The 16,370-nt window shown below is 48.7% G+C and overlaps 1 protein-coding gene and 1 pseudogene across 1 annotated transcript; both read left to right on the plus strand.

Moving 5' to 3' along the window:
- Nucleotides 1–4,772: 4,772 nt before the first annotated feature.
- On the plus strand, nucleotides 4,773–5,801 carry LOC135368072 (uncharacterized). Its single transcript, XM_064601180.1, has one exon. The coding sequence runs from the start codon at nucleotides 4,773–4,775 to the stop codon at nucleotides 5,799–5,801; it is 1,029 nt and encodes a 342-aa protein (XP_064457250.1).
- Nucleotides 5,802–10,331: 4,530 nt separating this feature from the next.
- LOC135368145 (uncharacterized protein K02A2.6-like) lies at nucleotides 10,332–15,963 on the plus strand (annotated as a pseudogene).
- The last annotated feature ends 407 nt before the right edge of the window (nucleotides 15,964–16,370 follow it).

A 16,370-nucleotide genomic window follows, 5' to 3' on the forward strand; every position in this document is an offset into this window, starting at 1 on the left:
AGAATGTAGATGAGGGGAAACAGTCAGCATCCAGGTAGAGCAGGAGAAAGCCGCTCGGCAGAGGAGAGTTCATGAGAATGGAATTTGTTTGTTTTTTGTTATATGTTGAGTGTCAGTATTCGCTTTCCTCGATATGTGGAGGAAGTCAGCCGTTATAGGTATTTGTGCAGAAACGCTGGTATCTGAGTGTGTGGAGTAGAAATTCCTATAAAGCACCTCTCCTCGTGCATTCCTGAGCTGCTATGTGCGTGCGCGTGCTTCGTTTTCCTGGTTTGCGACGTCATGAGGGCATGTTGGGGCTTGTTTAGCAGTGTTGCAATTTTACCCGCCGCTATTATCTTGTTGTTGTTATCTTGTGTTAGCCGCGTAGCGATGTCCAGTGGCTCTGCTATTATTCCTGAGGTCTTAAGCCTTTTCCCTGCTCACCTGAGGAAAGTTGTGTATCCCTTTCCTGTGCTTTCTTTGCGACAATGCGTCTGTGTATGTGGCACTATCAGATAGCAGACATGAGTGTCTTTTTCTTGGTTTATTGGCATATGCTTCAGGTTTTTTAAGTCAAGCACAAGTGCGCGCAATTTTTCGCTGCTCTCTTCCTCAAATCACCGATTTTACGCAGAAGAAAGTCGCATGGTACAGCTGAGAAGAGGGTTTCTCTCATTGTTTGTTAGATGTTGTTAGGAGCTCGGTATGTTGAGGAAGTCAGCTGTATCCGTAAAGAAATGCTTGCATCTGAGCGCAGGATAGGAATTCCTGAAGCACGGCACCCTCACTGTAAATTAATTATTTTGGATGTGAGTCTGCTTCCCTGCATGACAAGGCTGAAATGGGAAGAGAGAAAAAATTGGAGCGCTTCATTAATAGCGATCCAAGTAATAGGGCAATTATAGTTTCCATAGAAAGTAGAATTTTAATGGGCTCCTAAATTATAATTTTGTAGTAGTTTTTCTAAACTGCAATGCAATAATCATTAATATAGCATACGAATGCCATCGTGTTCCCGTAAAGGCGTTCTGTCTTGTGCTTTGGCGTGCGCGAATGGAACTTTGCCCCCGGCTTTCGCGCCTTTTTGCTCGCAATGCGCGAATGGAACTTTGCCCCCTCGGCTTCCGCGCCTTTTTGCTCGCAGGTGTAGCCTCAGACAACGAATGTATGAGCATAGAAAGAGTCATGTATTACATAAGCCTGGAGGTGATGTTGAGTGGTCTCACTTATTATTTTAAGGAGCAGTGGTAGTTTACTGTAATTCTAATGACCATGATGAGCCTTTGGGGTGAAAATCGTTAATATGCACGGAGCTTTTTTTGTTGAATTTAATGAGAGAATGAATGTCATTAAGAGTAGGACAAAGGAAATAATCTTGCGATTCAATGAATGATAGGAGTCTTTGCCGCTGTCTTCTTCTTCAGACAGGATGTGATGACGTCACGCAGTCTGTAGCAATGCATTGACAAAAAAAAAACTGAAAATTGACAAAGTCACTGAAAAAAAAAGTGTAGCAATAGAAAAATGGTTAGTATTGCCCTGGACGGATTTATGAGGAGCACTGTTTTTCAATATGAGGAGTGCGTGTGCTTAGAAATAGTTTGATGCTGGTTTCTTTTCGCTTTTCCCCCCTTGTTGTCTGACAAACATGCACTGACATGCCTGGGCTTGTTCTGACATGCTTTCCTTCTACATGTAGCTTTTTTCTTTTTGTACAAGAAATATTCTTGACGATAGTGCTGCCTTGAATGGGGGTAGAGCTATTCTTAGTAATTTTGCGATTCATTTAGTTCAGAGAGTAACCGCGAAGGGGACAGGTGTGTGACTTTATTCAGGAGGAACAAAGCGTCATTATTCACTTAGCTGCATGGCTCTCGGCTGAGATGGACATGTCTTGCTGAACCATTATTTTTTCTCTGTACAGTAAGACTTTGGGAATGAAATGCTACAATCGCCTCTTTTCTATGGTGCTCTTCTGCAATAGTTCCCTATGCAATCATTATAGTAGAATAAAGGAAATAATCTTGGGATAGTGATTCAATAAATAACAGGTCCCATGTCTAGAGCGTACGCGTCCTTGAGCCGCGCAGCTGCATGATGACGTCATACTGTGGCTTCACTGCAGATTGACCAAAGGAGCATTAGTGGAAAAAAAACAGGGTAGCCCTGAGACAATAGGATGATGTCTGGACCAATGAGAATGGCCAGCAGGGGGCGCAGGAATGCTCTTCTCTTCTTAGCCTCACGACCAATGAGAACGGCCAGCAGGGGGCGCAGGAATGCTCTTCTCTCTTAGCCTCTCGCAGGTGGTCGCCCCAGAGGGCGCTACGAGCGCGCGCATGCGTAGCACCCGTAGAGTGGCGCCCCAGTCAATTTCTCGCCGGCTGTCGCGGAAAGCAGACGTGCGCTCCCCGCGCTCGCTCAGTTTCTGGCTGGTTTTCACGGAGAGCAGTCGCATCGGTCTGCGCTCCTGCTGTGGTGAGGTGATTTGTTGTGTAACTAATGCTTTTGCCAACTTTGTTCCTGCTTTGTTTGCGATTTTCGTGCCCGTGCACGTCGGGTGCTGGTTGCTGTTGTCCGGGAATTCCCGCCATTTTCTATCATCTTCTGCCTTGGGACCAGGAGTAGCGCTGGCATGATTCTTAATAATTTTGTGGTGAGATTAGTTGAGAAAGTAACCGCTAGGGGGTGCAGCTGTGGGGCTTTATACAGGAGAAAAAAACCATTACGAGTCAGTTCTCTGCCTGCCTCTCGGATGGAGCAGTCGCATCGTTCTGCGCTCCTGTTCTGGTGGGCTCATTTGTTGTGTAACTAATTGTTTTTTCTTGTTAGCTATTGATGGTTTGCATACTCTTGCTTTCCCAGCCTCTGTATTACGAGTGTTTTTCTCCTTGCATGTCCAGAGCTGTCCTAACTTGCCCAGACATGCCATGATGACGTCACAGCTGACGTCACAGGATGTCCGGAACTGGTGGTCATAGCTGCGATGCTTTGCAACCTGCCTCCGTGCTCCGTCGCCCAGCGACAGTCAGCGGCCGTTCCGGACCGCTTTCTTCAAGATGGCGTCAACTAAACTCCTTCTCTCCACTCTATCTCTATCTATTTTTTTATTTTTATCAGCTCAACTAGCCCACAACTCACACAGTGGTCTGGACACGTCCTAGATGGTCCCCAATTAGTGTAATGACTCCCTGAATTATCCTGATTAATGTGGGGTCCCAATTAGCTCTAATTGCTCATTAATGGCGTCCAGGCCACTGTGTGAGTTGTGGGCCAGTTAAGCTGATCCCATACTACTTAACTGAAATAATAAATATCATCTGTGTCATCAATATAATGAATTCTGATGAATGAATTCGCATCGCAATGAAAACAGTTTGTATTTAGCATGGTCAGATTGAGAACAATGATTGCTAAGGAAACGAATATTCCACGTTATGTGCAAGATTTATCATATGGAATCAGAGCTGACCATCAGTTAGGTTTTACCCGACTACACTCCGTACAAGTTCAACACCCGAAGGATAAAATTGCCGGAGAAGGATCGGTCATTGGAATTTAGAGGCATGATACATCAGTCTATGATTACAACAAAGGATCACTAATCTTTTGTGTAGACATATCATATTTCATGAATAAAATTCTCAGTACATGAGATAAATTCTCAATGCACGTATATTTCTCAAACAGTTGGACTAGCCCTCTTATGCATGAGCAAACGACAAATGTATAATTCAAACTTATCATATTTCATGAATTAAATTCCACAGTGCACGTATATTTTCCAAAAAGTTGGACTAGCTCTCTTATGCATGAGCAAACGACAAATGTATAATTCAAAGTATGTCTATAACATCTTTTGACAATATGTGTTAAAAGGAATCTATTAACAAATGCTGCGATGCAAACGGAGGATTTTACAAGCATGATTTGCAGGCGAAGTCTACATTTCTAATCACGTAATCTTTGTAACACACGGCACACAAACGTATGTGAGATAAATTCTAAGTGGCAATAAGATTTGGCGACAAGCGAATCACACAACTGTCATCAGAATGGTTTAACCAATACATAATGAGGATGAGCACTATGCATAAACACAATAGAAGATACGTAACCTTAATTATAATAAGTAGATCAGCACAGGTCACGCATAAACGTAGATCCAAATTCACAAAATGTATTGGAGGTTTCCCGTAGCCATACTGAAAAACTATCACCCTATTCTTAGTGTCATAGCATCCGGGCACTACAAATGGAAAGGCCATACGTAAATTTTATAAGTTATTAGCTAGATCTTGCGTATTGTGAAATTACACATTCTACAACACAGATCGTAAATCGCAACACCCGTTCAAATTTTAATTAAACTCTTACTGATGTGTGGTAGTCTCCACTTCTCCCGGAAGTGGATCGATAAATTTCAGCATTTAAGCCACAATGAAATATCTTCTATACTGTGATAACGGAAGACCGACCTTGATGATAACTGTATCTGAGGGCACCCAACAGAGGGCACCGCCCGGTGTGTTGAGTTGATAAAAGGCTGCGCACTTTGCAATAAACGCATACTTACGTGATCATCACCCGACGTGAGTTCACGCGCTATTTCGCTCCTTTCTTGTCTCTTGTATTTCCCAAGCTCTCTTAGATCCGACGGTCCGTTACATTGCCCACCGGGTGCGGACTGTGGCTGTCCCTCTCGGTGCGCACTCAGAACTGTGTTACTTCGGCTTTTGACACCTTGTTTGTCGTGCAAGTCCGCGACCCTGTCGATCCTCACCACGGCGATGGCCGCTGAATGTACGGGCGCTCAGCGTCACCCCGACCCCGACCACCCGGACATGGAGAATAAAGACATGGACGGACCGCACGGACGTAGCAACTCCCCCAGTGACAATGAATCAATTGACTCGTCTATGATGGACGAAAATGGTTTTGAAATACCCCGGTATCATCTGAAACGTCGGCGCCGTAGTGCCTCCGGCTCCAGCATCGAGACCGTCATGTCCGCTTCTTCTCGTCAAGGTAATGTGCCTCGCACTGTTCTCTTCCGGCCCTCAACCAAAGGGGACAGTGTTACTTCGCTTCGACTGGTGAAACTCGAAGATTTTCTCAACTCTGAAGCTCCCAACGAACTAAGGGAAATCCGAATCAACCGTGCCCTCAACATAGTGGCAGTGGATGTCAAAACCATCGCCGGCGTCACCCTGCTCCTCGCCCTCAACCGTCTCTGTACAATGCCGGTTCGTGCTGCAATGCCGACGCCCAAATGTGCGAGTACCGGTGTTATCCGCGTAGTCGACCTCTCACTCACTGACAGCGACTTGTGCCAACGCCTCCGTTCTCCATTGGATTTCCACAGCGTAAAGCGACGTGGAAAAGACTCCGAGCCGGTGAAAATTGTCTTCGTATCTTCGTCCCGTCCATCAGTAGTTCACATCGGCACTGTAAAGTGCCCGGTCTCCGCCTACAAGCCCAAGCCAACACAGTGTTTTAAATGTGGGCGCTTCGGCCACGTGAATGTGTCATGCCCAAGGCCGGAACAGTGCCTTATCTGTGCCGGTGACCACGCTACCAGCGCGTGCCCGGAAGGGAGTGTCCCGAAGTGCTCCAATTGCGGCCTAGCACACTCTTCTGTCGACAAAACCTGTCCGGTGAAAAAACGGGAAACTGCTGCCCATCGCTGCGGCTTGAAAGAAAGCATACCAACCAGGAAAGCTCGGAAAATGCTCAAGAATAAGGGCCGCATCCCCCATCGTCTCTCGGACTCCTCCTCACTCCCTAACCGTGTGCCACCGAAAAAACATCGACGCTAACGCACCTGCAGCTCCTCGCCCATCCGCCGAAATTGCTCACGACCACGAAATCGCGTCGCGCCAAGTTGGTACAGCAACTCAGGATGTCACTTCGAGTTCACAGAGAACATACAGCGCCACTCTCCAGGGCAACAAGACACACAACGCCGCATCTCAAGAGCTTCGGGATCTCGATGGAAAACGCGTCGCGCACCGTTCCGCAAGCAAACATGCCCATCCCACAGCTCCCCGCCCAACTGACCACAGTCGTTCTTCAACCGTGGACTGGGGCAACGCCTTGCCCACCTTCGCTTCCTTCATCAAGATCGCCTTCCTTGTACTCAAGACACTGGCACAATGTTCTGCCCTTCCATCGGGACTCAGGTACTTTATCTCCTTGGTGATGCCCCTGGAACACTCTATCGCCAGCCTCTTCGGAGTATAACGGCCTCCAGGTCTCCCGGCAAGACCATTCGTCCCCACGGTATTATGAACATGGCTCCACAACCTTGCAACTCGAGAGCGAGAGTCGCCCCCGCACAGACACAGCCCGATCCAGCTCAGTGCCTACTTCTTCCAACCACGGGGCTATCCGTTCCCGCACAGTGCCTATCACCATGCAGTGGAACTGTAACGGCTTGAGAAGCAGACTACAGGAACTGCATCTCTTTCTCAAGAAATACCCTATTCCCGTCCTAGCATTCTCCGAATGCGGTCTTTCCAGTGACAGCGGAATAGCTGGTTACAGAAAATATGTGTCGCCCTCTCTCATTACGTTCCCTACCGGCTCCGCAGCCTTATTCATCAAGAAGGACTTGCCGCAAGCCCCCGTACCTCTTCAATTCGCTTGCAGTAGTCAGGCTGAATTCGTCGGCACTACAGTTTTCTTACACACAGTCAAGCTAACCGTGGTGTCTGTTTACATCCGACCGGGAGCGCCTATACAGCAAGTCCAGCTAACGGACACTCTTACACGGATACTCCAGCAGTGCCCTGGCAATATCATTTGATGCGGAGACTTTAATGCGCACCACCAGCTCTGGGGCAACAACTCGTCAGACTGGCTCGGCCAAGAAGTACTCCAGGCTGCTGAGGACTTAGACCTCACCATCGCAAACAACGGCGCCCCCACCTTCTATCGACCCCCCTCCACTTATAGTGCCATCGACCTGACCCTACATTCGCTGAACCTTCAAGTTGAGTGGAGAGTTAATCCCGACACAATGGAAAGCGACCATTTTCCAATATTTGTGACACTGCCCCAGGTGACCAAGTCGAAAATCAGACCAGCCCTTCTGACACGTCATGTCATCCACTGGAACTCCTTTCGTAACTCCTTGGAAAAAGGCAAGACCAACGATATTATAGCCGATATACAGTGAAGTCTTAGTATCGCCACATCCACCACCCGCACGCGGGTCACCGACCCGGCACCCGATCTCAAATTTCTCAAACTGACCTCGGCCAGGCGGCGAGCACAACGGCTGCTGCGACGCGACCCTACTTCCCTCAACCTCATCATATACCCCAGGATCTCATCTGTTCTTCGTCGGTACTCCAAGGCTCTGCGGCGACATCAGTGGAGAGTTTTCTGTGCCTCCTTAACCCCCCACTCACCTGGCAGCACAGTATGGCGCGTCATCAACTCCCTCACGGGAACGCAAAGCCAAAAAATACCTTTTCAGGATTTCGCTTTCAGTCGCGGCATTACTGTGGCAGAAGCCGGATGTCTTCATGGACGTTTTCAGCCCACCTCCATCTCGCCTAGACCCTCCTTCCACAAATACTGTTTCTCCCCACCGCTTGGACACACCCTTCACCATCCAAGAGCTCCTTACCGCCCTGAGGAAATGCACCCGCCGTAGTACTTCCGGATCGAACGGTGTAACTTATCAGGCCCTAAAAACCTTCCCGCAACTGCTCAAGACCGCCACCTCTGTCTCTTCAAAGACATATGGACTACCGGCACCGTCCCACCCTCGTGGAAGCATGCTCTCATTGTCCCAGTGCTCAAGCCCAACAAGCTCCCAGAGCTCCCAAGCTCTTACCGCCCAATCTCTCTCACTTCGTGCGTCTGCAAGGTGATGGAGAGAATGGTCCTCGCTAGGGTGGAATGGTTCCTTGAACACCATGCAATCCTTCCGTCTGAAATGACTGGCTTTCGTCGGAAGCTTTGTTCTGATGCCGGCAGTGCCTACAAGAGGAGACTTTCTGTCCTTGCCACCTTCATCGACATCAACAATGCCTTTGGGAGTGTTTCCCTAAACGTCGCAGTCGAACGGCTCCAGAGCGTAGGCATAGGAGGCAAGGCTCTGCTCTTCATTTCGAATCTCCTGTATGGCCGGACCTCTCAAGTTCGCCTCGGACGTGTTCTGGGACGTCCCAGAGACCAGCCCAGAGGGCTCCCCCAGGGAAGTGTCATCAGCCCTGTCATTTTCAACATAGTTCTCGCAGCCCTCCCCGAAGCTCTCCCCAGATTCATCCCGACGGTCCGCCTGTCTATTTACGCCGATGGCCTCACCCTGTGGATCTGCGGCTGCAGGCTGACTCAGATGACATGGCACATGCAAAAAACCCTAACCGCAGTCAATGACCACCTGAACACGTTGGGTCTCACCCTATCGCCCCAGAAGTCATCTTATATGATTATCAACAAGAAAAGAAGAACCGATCCCGCCACACTCAACATGAACGGGGTCAGTATTCCTCGGGTCTCCAACCAGAAGAGTCTGGGACTAACAATCGACGACCGCCTCAGCTGGCGCCCTCTAGTCACTGCTATCGCCTCCAAAACCACGCCTTGTAGAAACGTCTAGAAAGAAAAGACTTGCCGGAACCTCCTGGGGTTCTTCCCCCACAGCCATGCTTCATCTGCATAAAGCCTTCACCTTGTCTCAGATCTTGTACTGCCTTCCCTTTGCCTCACCCAGCCCATCCTGCATGGCTATCTTGGACAGGGCACACACAGGGGGACTCAAAACTGCACTTGGCCTTCCTCAGGCTGTGGTCAACAGGGAGACCTACAAAGAGGCGGACACCCCTACCTTCGTCGTGCCTGCACTGAACGGCTACTGCTCCATTTTCACAGGCTCAGGCAAACACCACCAGGCCTGGAAATACTACAGCGCATACAAGGGCATCACCAGTCACGTTTTGCTCACCACCTCCACTCCTTCTCTTCTCTAGCGCAACCCTCACCACCTATGCCAGCGCCTCAAGCCCCCTGGCTCGTTTCTTTCATCAGCTGTGCTACCAAGATACCCTTCCTCCGCGCGAAGAAAGATCTCCCATCACATGTGGCAAAGGCCCTCACTCTCGACCTCTTAGAGACACGCTACGCCGCCCACATCAAGGTCTTCACTGACGGCTCCGTCAGTCATCAACAGACGTCATGTACTGCAGCTTTCCACATCCCTGAACTGAATATCTCGTGGCACGCCCGCATTATCGGTTATGTCTCCTCGACCACCGCCGAGCTCATCGCACTCAACGAAGCGCTCAAGGCCATTGAGCTTTTCCCACGAAAATTCCTTGTATTGCTCACGGACTCACGAACTGCCATCAACCGCATCCATTTCCCTGGAAGAACCGACATATTGGTTTGGCACATCAGGAAGAAACTCGATTTCCGCACTGAACAAAGCTGCATCGTACACCTGCAGTGGATTCCTTCCCATGTGGGGATCTCTGGGAACGAAAAGGCTGACCAGCAAGCAGCCGAGGCGCATTCCCTGCCCCCTACCGTTCAAGCTCCTCCCTGCCCCAACTCAACGAGACAGGCCATTACGGAATACATTGTTTTCTGGCACCGTCTGGCCACCAACACCGGGGATGATGTCTGCCTCCTTGTCCCGCAAGAGGCCTTCCCAGACCTTCCCGCCTTCCCAGTCCTTCACCGCCTCCGAACTGGATCGGCTTTCACTCCTGCCTTCCTACACCGCTTAAGGAGGATCGACAGCACTCTGTGCGTCACCTGCAACGTCTGCTCTGACACTAAGCATCTTCTCCTTGAGTGCCGCAACTTCTCAGGTCAACGAGACACTCTTCTGAAGGATCTGCAACTCATCGGTACGCAAGTCACCGAACTGTGTCACCTTACGCACCCAACTGGACCTGTCGCCAAGCAGCGCAAGACACGGGACGCGTTACTCACTTTTCTCGAGGCCACTGGCCTCCTGGCTACCCTGTGATCTCACAGCTGAATCACCGTCGCATGGTTTTAACCCCCCTTTCCTCCTCTCCCTTTCCTTCTAACTCTTTAACTCCCCTTCCCCATTCCCCGTGAGAGTGAACCCTGCCGTCAGTAGTGTACAGGCTAACCTCACTCTCCTTTCCTATCCAATCGACATTCCACCACCACCACCAATAAACGCATTATTGGTTGTCACCTGCTTCACTGTGTGCGTGTCGCCTCCCTGATGCTCCGCCACCCACGCAAGACTACAACTGGCGACGAAGACATTTGGATTCAATTACCTCCAGGTAGGCGAGCACCGCACATCCATTCCTCAATTCAGGCAGTTAAAAGCAAGTAAATAGTAGCGGGGAAAGATGTCGGTCAGGGTTGGAAGATTGCTCGAGTTTGACCAGTCTCATGACAACTCCTACCTGGAACGATTTGAACATTATGTGACAGCAAATGATATTGCAGAAGACAAAAAGAAAGCAAGGTTCCTCACAGTGATAGGTGCAAAGACATATGAAGTCCTAAAGGACTTAGTCGTTCCGGACGTACCAGGGAAAAATCCTACCGGGAGCTAAAAGGCCTCTTGGAAGAGCACTATAGTCCAAAACCGTCTATAATTGCAGGACGCTGCAAGTTTCATCGACGTTACCAGGACGCGCATGAGAGCGTTGAAGACTTCACATTAGCCCTAAAAGAACTCGCCAGAAAGTGTGAGTTCGATTTGTTTCTGAACGACGCATTGCGTGACAGATTAGTTGCCGGCTTGAAGTGTGAAGAAACGCAAAGAGCACTTTTCGCCATGGACGACTTAACGTTTGAAAAGGCTTGTAAGACGGCACGCGATAAGGAACAGGCCGCAAAACAGACCAGCCAAATGCACCAACGCTTCCCGCCAGACGTGAACATGGTTAGATTAGATAGCACGAAGACAGCGAACGCACAGCGCCAGAGAAAAACTGGTAAAGCACAAAAGTGTTATCGATGCGGTAAATTCCACGACCCAAATCAGTGTTGGCACAAGGAATATCGCTGTTCGTCATGCTCAAAAGTTGGACACTTTAAGAAAATGTGTCGGTGCAGCAACAATCGGCGGAGAAATGTGAAAATGGGCGATTGTGTAGAAAAAGCGTTGAAACCGAGTCAAGTGATGACGCCTTCATGGTATATTCTGTGACCGCTAAAGCTAAGGGATATAGTGTCATCGTCTCAATCGAGGGACAGCCTGTTTCCATGATAGTAGATACAGGAGCATCTGTATCGATTATGCCAAAGCAACTCTACGAAGAGAGATTCAAAAAGCTGCCGTGCCAGCAAACTGAAGTAGTACTGCGAACCTACGCAGGGGGGAAACTGACAGTCGCCGGAAAGCTTCACGTCAACGTGCAGTACGAAGGACAGAGTAAAATATTCTCTATCGTTGTCGTTGACGACTGCGGCGAAGACCTCCCATTGCTTCTTGGAAGGGACTGGCTGCAAACACTAAAACTCAACTGGAATGGGTTTCTTCACTACGCATCGAAAGGCCCTGCAGTCATCGAGTTGCAAACACTTAAAGACAAATACAGCAGTGTATTCCGTATCTCGCCCAGCGTTGTTCGTAACTTCGAAGCACAGGTCGTGGTCAAAGAGGTTTCGCGACCAGTGTTCTGTAAAGCCAGGACAGTTCCATTTGCGCTGCGCGAGCAAGTCATCGAGGAGCTTGATTCTTTAGAAAAGGAAGGGATCCTGAAGCGTGTATCTCAGAGCGAGTGGGCCACACCACTTGTTTGTGTGCCGAAGAAGAACGGGCAAGGCCTTCGATTATGTGGCGATTACAAAATAACCATAGACCCTGTATTGAAGACGGACCATTACCCGTTGCCACATCCCGAGGAACTACTCGTCAAACTTGTAGGAGGCAACGTATTTTGCATGCTGGACCTCGCAGCGGCTTACCAACAAGTAAAGTTGAGTCCGGCGTCGAAGAAAGTACTGACGGTCAACACTCCTCTAGGCCTGTTCGAATACCAACGGCTTCCGTTTGGGATATCCAGCGTGCCAGCGATTTTTCAGGCCCTCATGGACCAAGTACTAAAAGACACTCCGAAAGTCGGATGCTTTATAGATGACGTGATCATCGCAAGGAAAGACTTGGTCGATTGCAAGAAGACGCTGGAAGAAGTGCTATTGAAACTTCAGGAACACGGTCTAACGATAAAAGAAAAAAAGTGTCAGTTCTTCCGGTCGTCTGTGACGTACCTCGGGCACCAGATTACTAGCCAAGGCATCTTCCCGACAGGCACAAAGACGAAGGCAATCGTCGAAGCACCGGAGCCTTGCAACAAGACAGAACTTCAGGCATACTTGGGCCTACTAAATTTCTACGGAAGATTCCTCAGGAATGTATCTACGGGCGCGGCACCTCTCTACGAGCTCATAAAAAAGGACCAGCCATGGAGGTGGACACCAGCGTGCAAGAGAGCTTTCGAAGACACAAAACAGCTTCTCGTGAAAAGCAAATGCTTCGTCTACTACGACGTTAGCAAACCGCTTGGACTAATTTGCGACGCGTCAGCCTACGGCGTGGGAGCCATTATTTTCCACATCATGAGCGACGGCAGCGAAAGGCCAATCGCCTTTGCATCCCGCACGTTGACAACCTCCGAGAAGAACTACGCACAGTGCGAAAAAGAAGCACTTGCTATTATTTTTGGACTCAAACGTTTCCATCGCTACTTATATGGAAGACATTTTGTAATTTATACCGGCCACCAACCGTTACTTGGAATTCTCGCGGCAAACAAGGCGATCCCAGCTTTAGCAGTGGCAAGGATACAGCGCTGGGCGCTCACGCTTTCTGCTTACTCGTACGCTCTGCGATATCGTAAAGGTCAAGACATGCAAGCCGCAGACGCATTATCTCGGCTTCCCCTAGCAAGTCAAATGTGACCCCCCACCAGAATGTCTAGCATTCTTCAACGTCTCCCCAAGCACCGCAAAAGATATCGCGGAAGCTACGAAACGTGATAAGATCATCAGTCGGGTCGCGGACTACACGCTGAACGGATGGGCCGCATCGTTTGATGAACAGTATCGGCCGTTCTTCGCACGGCGAGACGAATTGTCATTGGAGCAAGGGTGTGTTACTTGGGGGACATGTGTCGTCGTTCCCGAACAGCTTCGGCCAGCGGTTTTGTCCATACTTCACGAGGAGCATCCAGGCATTAACCGAATGAAAATGTTGGCCAGGAACTTCGTATGGTGGCCAGGTCTCGACAGCCAAGTCGAAGAGCAAGTTCGTAATTGTCGAATCTGTCAGGCTGTTCAAGCCGGCGTGCCGACAGCTCCGCATCAGCCATGGACATACCCAGCCAGGATTTGGCAAAGGATTCATCTAGATTTCGCAACACACACTTTGGTCAACCTTTTAGTTGTCATCGACTCGTATTCAAAATGGGTCGAGGTTCTTAGCATGAAGTCGACCACTACCACAGCAACAACTGCAAGGCTCCGGAAGCTTTTCTCAGCCTACGGCTATCCTGAAGAAATTGTAAGTGATAATGGGCCGCAATTTACCTCGCAAGAGTTTCGAGAATACATGCAAACTCACGGGGTGAAACACACCAAGAGGCCACCACACCACCCGTCATCTAACGGTGCGGCGGAGCGCCTGGTACAGACGACAAAGAAGACACTACGAAAGCAAGTCCTTCAGGACCACAACTCTGGTCAGGTTAGACCAATCTCTGAACGTATCGACAGCTTCCTCATGGCGTACAGGAATACGCTGTCTACAGTAACTGCCCTATTGAAAAATCCTACATTTTTTCATACAGGAATCAATGTGAGACATGTAGGATCCTACATATCTCATGTGATTTTCATATGAAAATGGACGTGGAACATGTAGGAATCCACATGTGATGTGAGAAGCCATACAGGACATGGTTGTCCTACATGTCCTTTATCTCATCTCATATCGGCCTCACATAGGAATCAATGTAGGAGATTTGGGATCCCACATGTCCCATATTATTTGCATGTGAGACCACTCATGTATGACACCAGCAGTCTCACTTGTCAGGTGCATGACAGCACATTGTCGCTTGGTGTGCCTGGGCTCATGCTGTATGCATTCCCAGACCTCAGACGTAACTAACTAGAAGTCATTAGTTTACTGTATAATTAAGTACTCTCTGAGCACAACTTCATGTACCCAAATACTTCAAAAGCTGGATAGTTTGTTGATTTTGTTTTGTTGTATTTCGCAGTTAATCTGGAATGTGAGCTCCTGCACTTTTGCAATAAGTGCTACCGTTTTGTGAGTTTGTGCAAAATCGATAAAATTCATGGCTGCAATAATAATATCGCCTTCAAAATCACCCTTCACATTGTGCTAAGGGTTGTATGTGAATCAGCCGATTCCGAAACCGCTAGAAAACGTGTTCACAGACTGCGTCTTGCAACACTGTGCCACGTTGTTTCTCTGGTGTGTGCACACTCTGCATTTGGTTTGTTCATTGCTACGTTTTCGTGCTGTTTGTCGTGTTCAGAAGCGGGTGTGCGCCGTGTTGTGCGGGACTTTTTAAGCAGGACAAACTGCGTGCGCTAGTGAAATACAAGTAAGATAAGATGGCAGCGGTTTTGCCTGCAAGCTTGATCGACCACTTCGAGCCAACTGACATAAAGGACTTCACACCTCTGTCCGATCTGCGCACTGGATTGGAGAAATGGAGCGGGGGTTCTACGACGCCGTAGTTTTCATGCTGCACAGTATGTTTTTTTTTCTTCTTATTTCTGTTTACTAGACAGTTTTAAGCGCAGTCGTGGGGTAGAGGAGATGTTGTCGAGCACCAGTGTCATCCATTGAACTGTTGATGTCTTACGATTTTTTCTTTGCTACTGTTTCAGATGCATTCAACAAGTATATAGACAGTGTTGTGCAAGATGAGGAAGAAAAGGCAATAAGGAAAGGTTCGTTCCGTGCACAGTATGCGTGGGATGCTAAATGTCCTCAATAAAAAAACAAATGTTAACACTTCTATATGTGCACTGTATGCTTTCACATCATCCCAAGGTGCTCTGCTGCTGCTGCGGTGTCAAGTCACGGGCATGCTATTGTTTAGACGCATATCTGTTACGAGAAACATGAGACCCCACAAAATATGGGGTGTGGGACCCTACATCAATATGTGGGATGCTACATTAATATGGAATGTGGGACGCCACATCGATTTGGAATATGATATCCCACGTCAGTATGAGATATGAGATTCCACATCGATATGAGATCCCACATCAATATGCGATGTGGGGATCTTACACCAGAATCCCACATCGAAGTTTTGTGGGATTTTTCAACAGGGTGGTAAGGCACCAGCCGAACTTTTTCTAAAACGTACACCACGTACTATATTATCGCTACTTAAACCAAGCTACCTAGATGATATGCGCAACAATCAAGGCATTGATCACCAGAAAAGTTTGCATCGCCGCAAGCCCAGATTGTTCAGTGAGGGACAACCAGTCTACGTTAAGACCGTACGAGGAGAAGGTATCGCCTGGGAAGAAGGGACAATTGTGAGTGTGGTTAGCCCTGTGACGTTTGTGGTGAACGTAAACGAACAGGACGGGTTTGTGCATAGTGATCATCTGCGCTGTCGATCAGTGTTTCCAGAGACCTTTGCAAAGCATAAGGTGCCAGTGACAAGTACCAGGGCTCCGAGTCCATCTGCCCAGCAGCCGCCGGATGTAGCTGACATCCACCGTCGCGATATTCCGCCTACCCCGCCTCCGGACAAGCAGGCTGCGACCCCGGAAAGGACCCGGAACCCCTCCACTCGGCGTTTTCAGAGGTCGCCCAGTGGACAGCCTGCAACGCAAGACGCTGGGAACGATGAACTTGGATTCCCCTCCACATCAGCTACAACGCTGCAACACGAGACACTAGTCATCCTCACAAGCTCCCGCGTTTCAAGACTTCGGGACCGCTACCAAGCACCAGACTTCAGAAAATGAAAAATGTATGTCAGTACATGCTCATGTATTTACTAGTTATGTTTGATGCCTCAAAAGTAAGGGGGAAGGAATGTGATAACGGAAGACCGACCTTGATGATAACTGTATCTGAGGGCACCCAACAGAGGGCACCGCCCCGTGTGTTGAGTTGATAAAAGGCTGCGCACTTTGCAATAAACGCATTATTGGTTGTCACCTGCTTCACTGTGTGCGTGTCGCTTCCCTGATGCTCCGCCACCCACGCAAGACTACAACATAAAGTACGTGTGACTATAGGCACAACTTTTCAACTATATATTTAAAAAATGCAAGGAAGAGTATACGGTTTTGACTTCGAAAATTTAAACAAGAAAATTTGCCTTAGTGTTGAGTTTGCGTTTTACCACGTTATGGGCTAAAAACTTATA

Source organism: Ornithodoros turicata, chromosome 1, assembly GCF_037126465.1.
Source record: "Ornithodoros turicata isolate Travis chromosome 1, ASM3712646v1, whole genome shotgun sequence".
Taxonomy (NCBI): Eukaryota; Metazoa; Arthropoda; class Arachnida; order Ixodida; family Argasidae; genus Ornithodoros; species Ornithodoros turicata.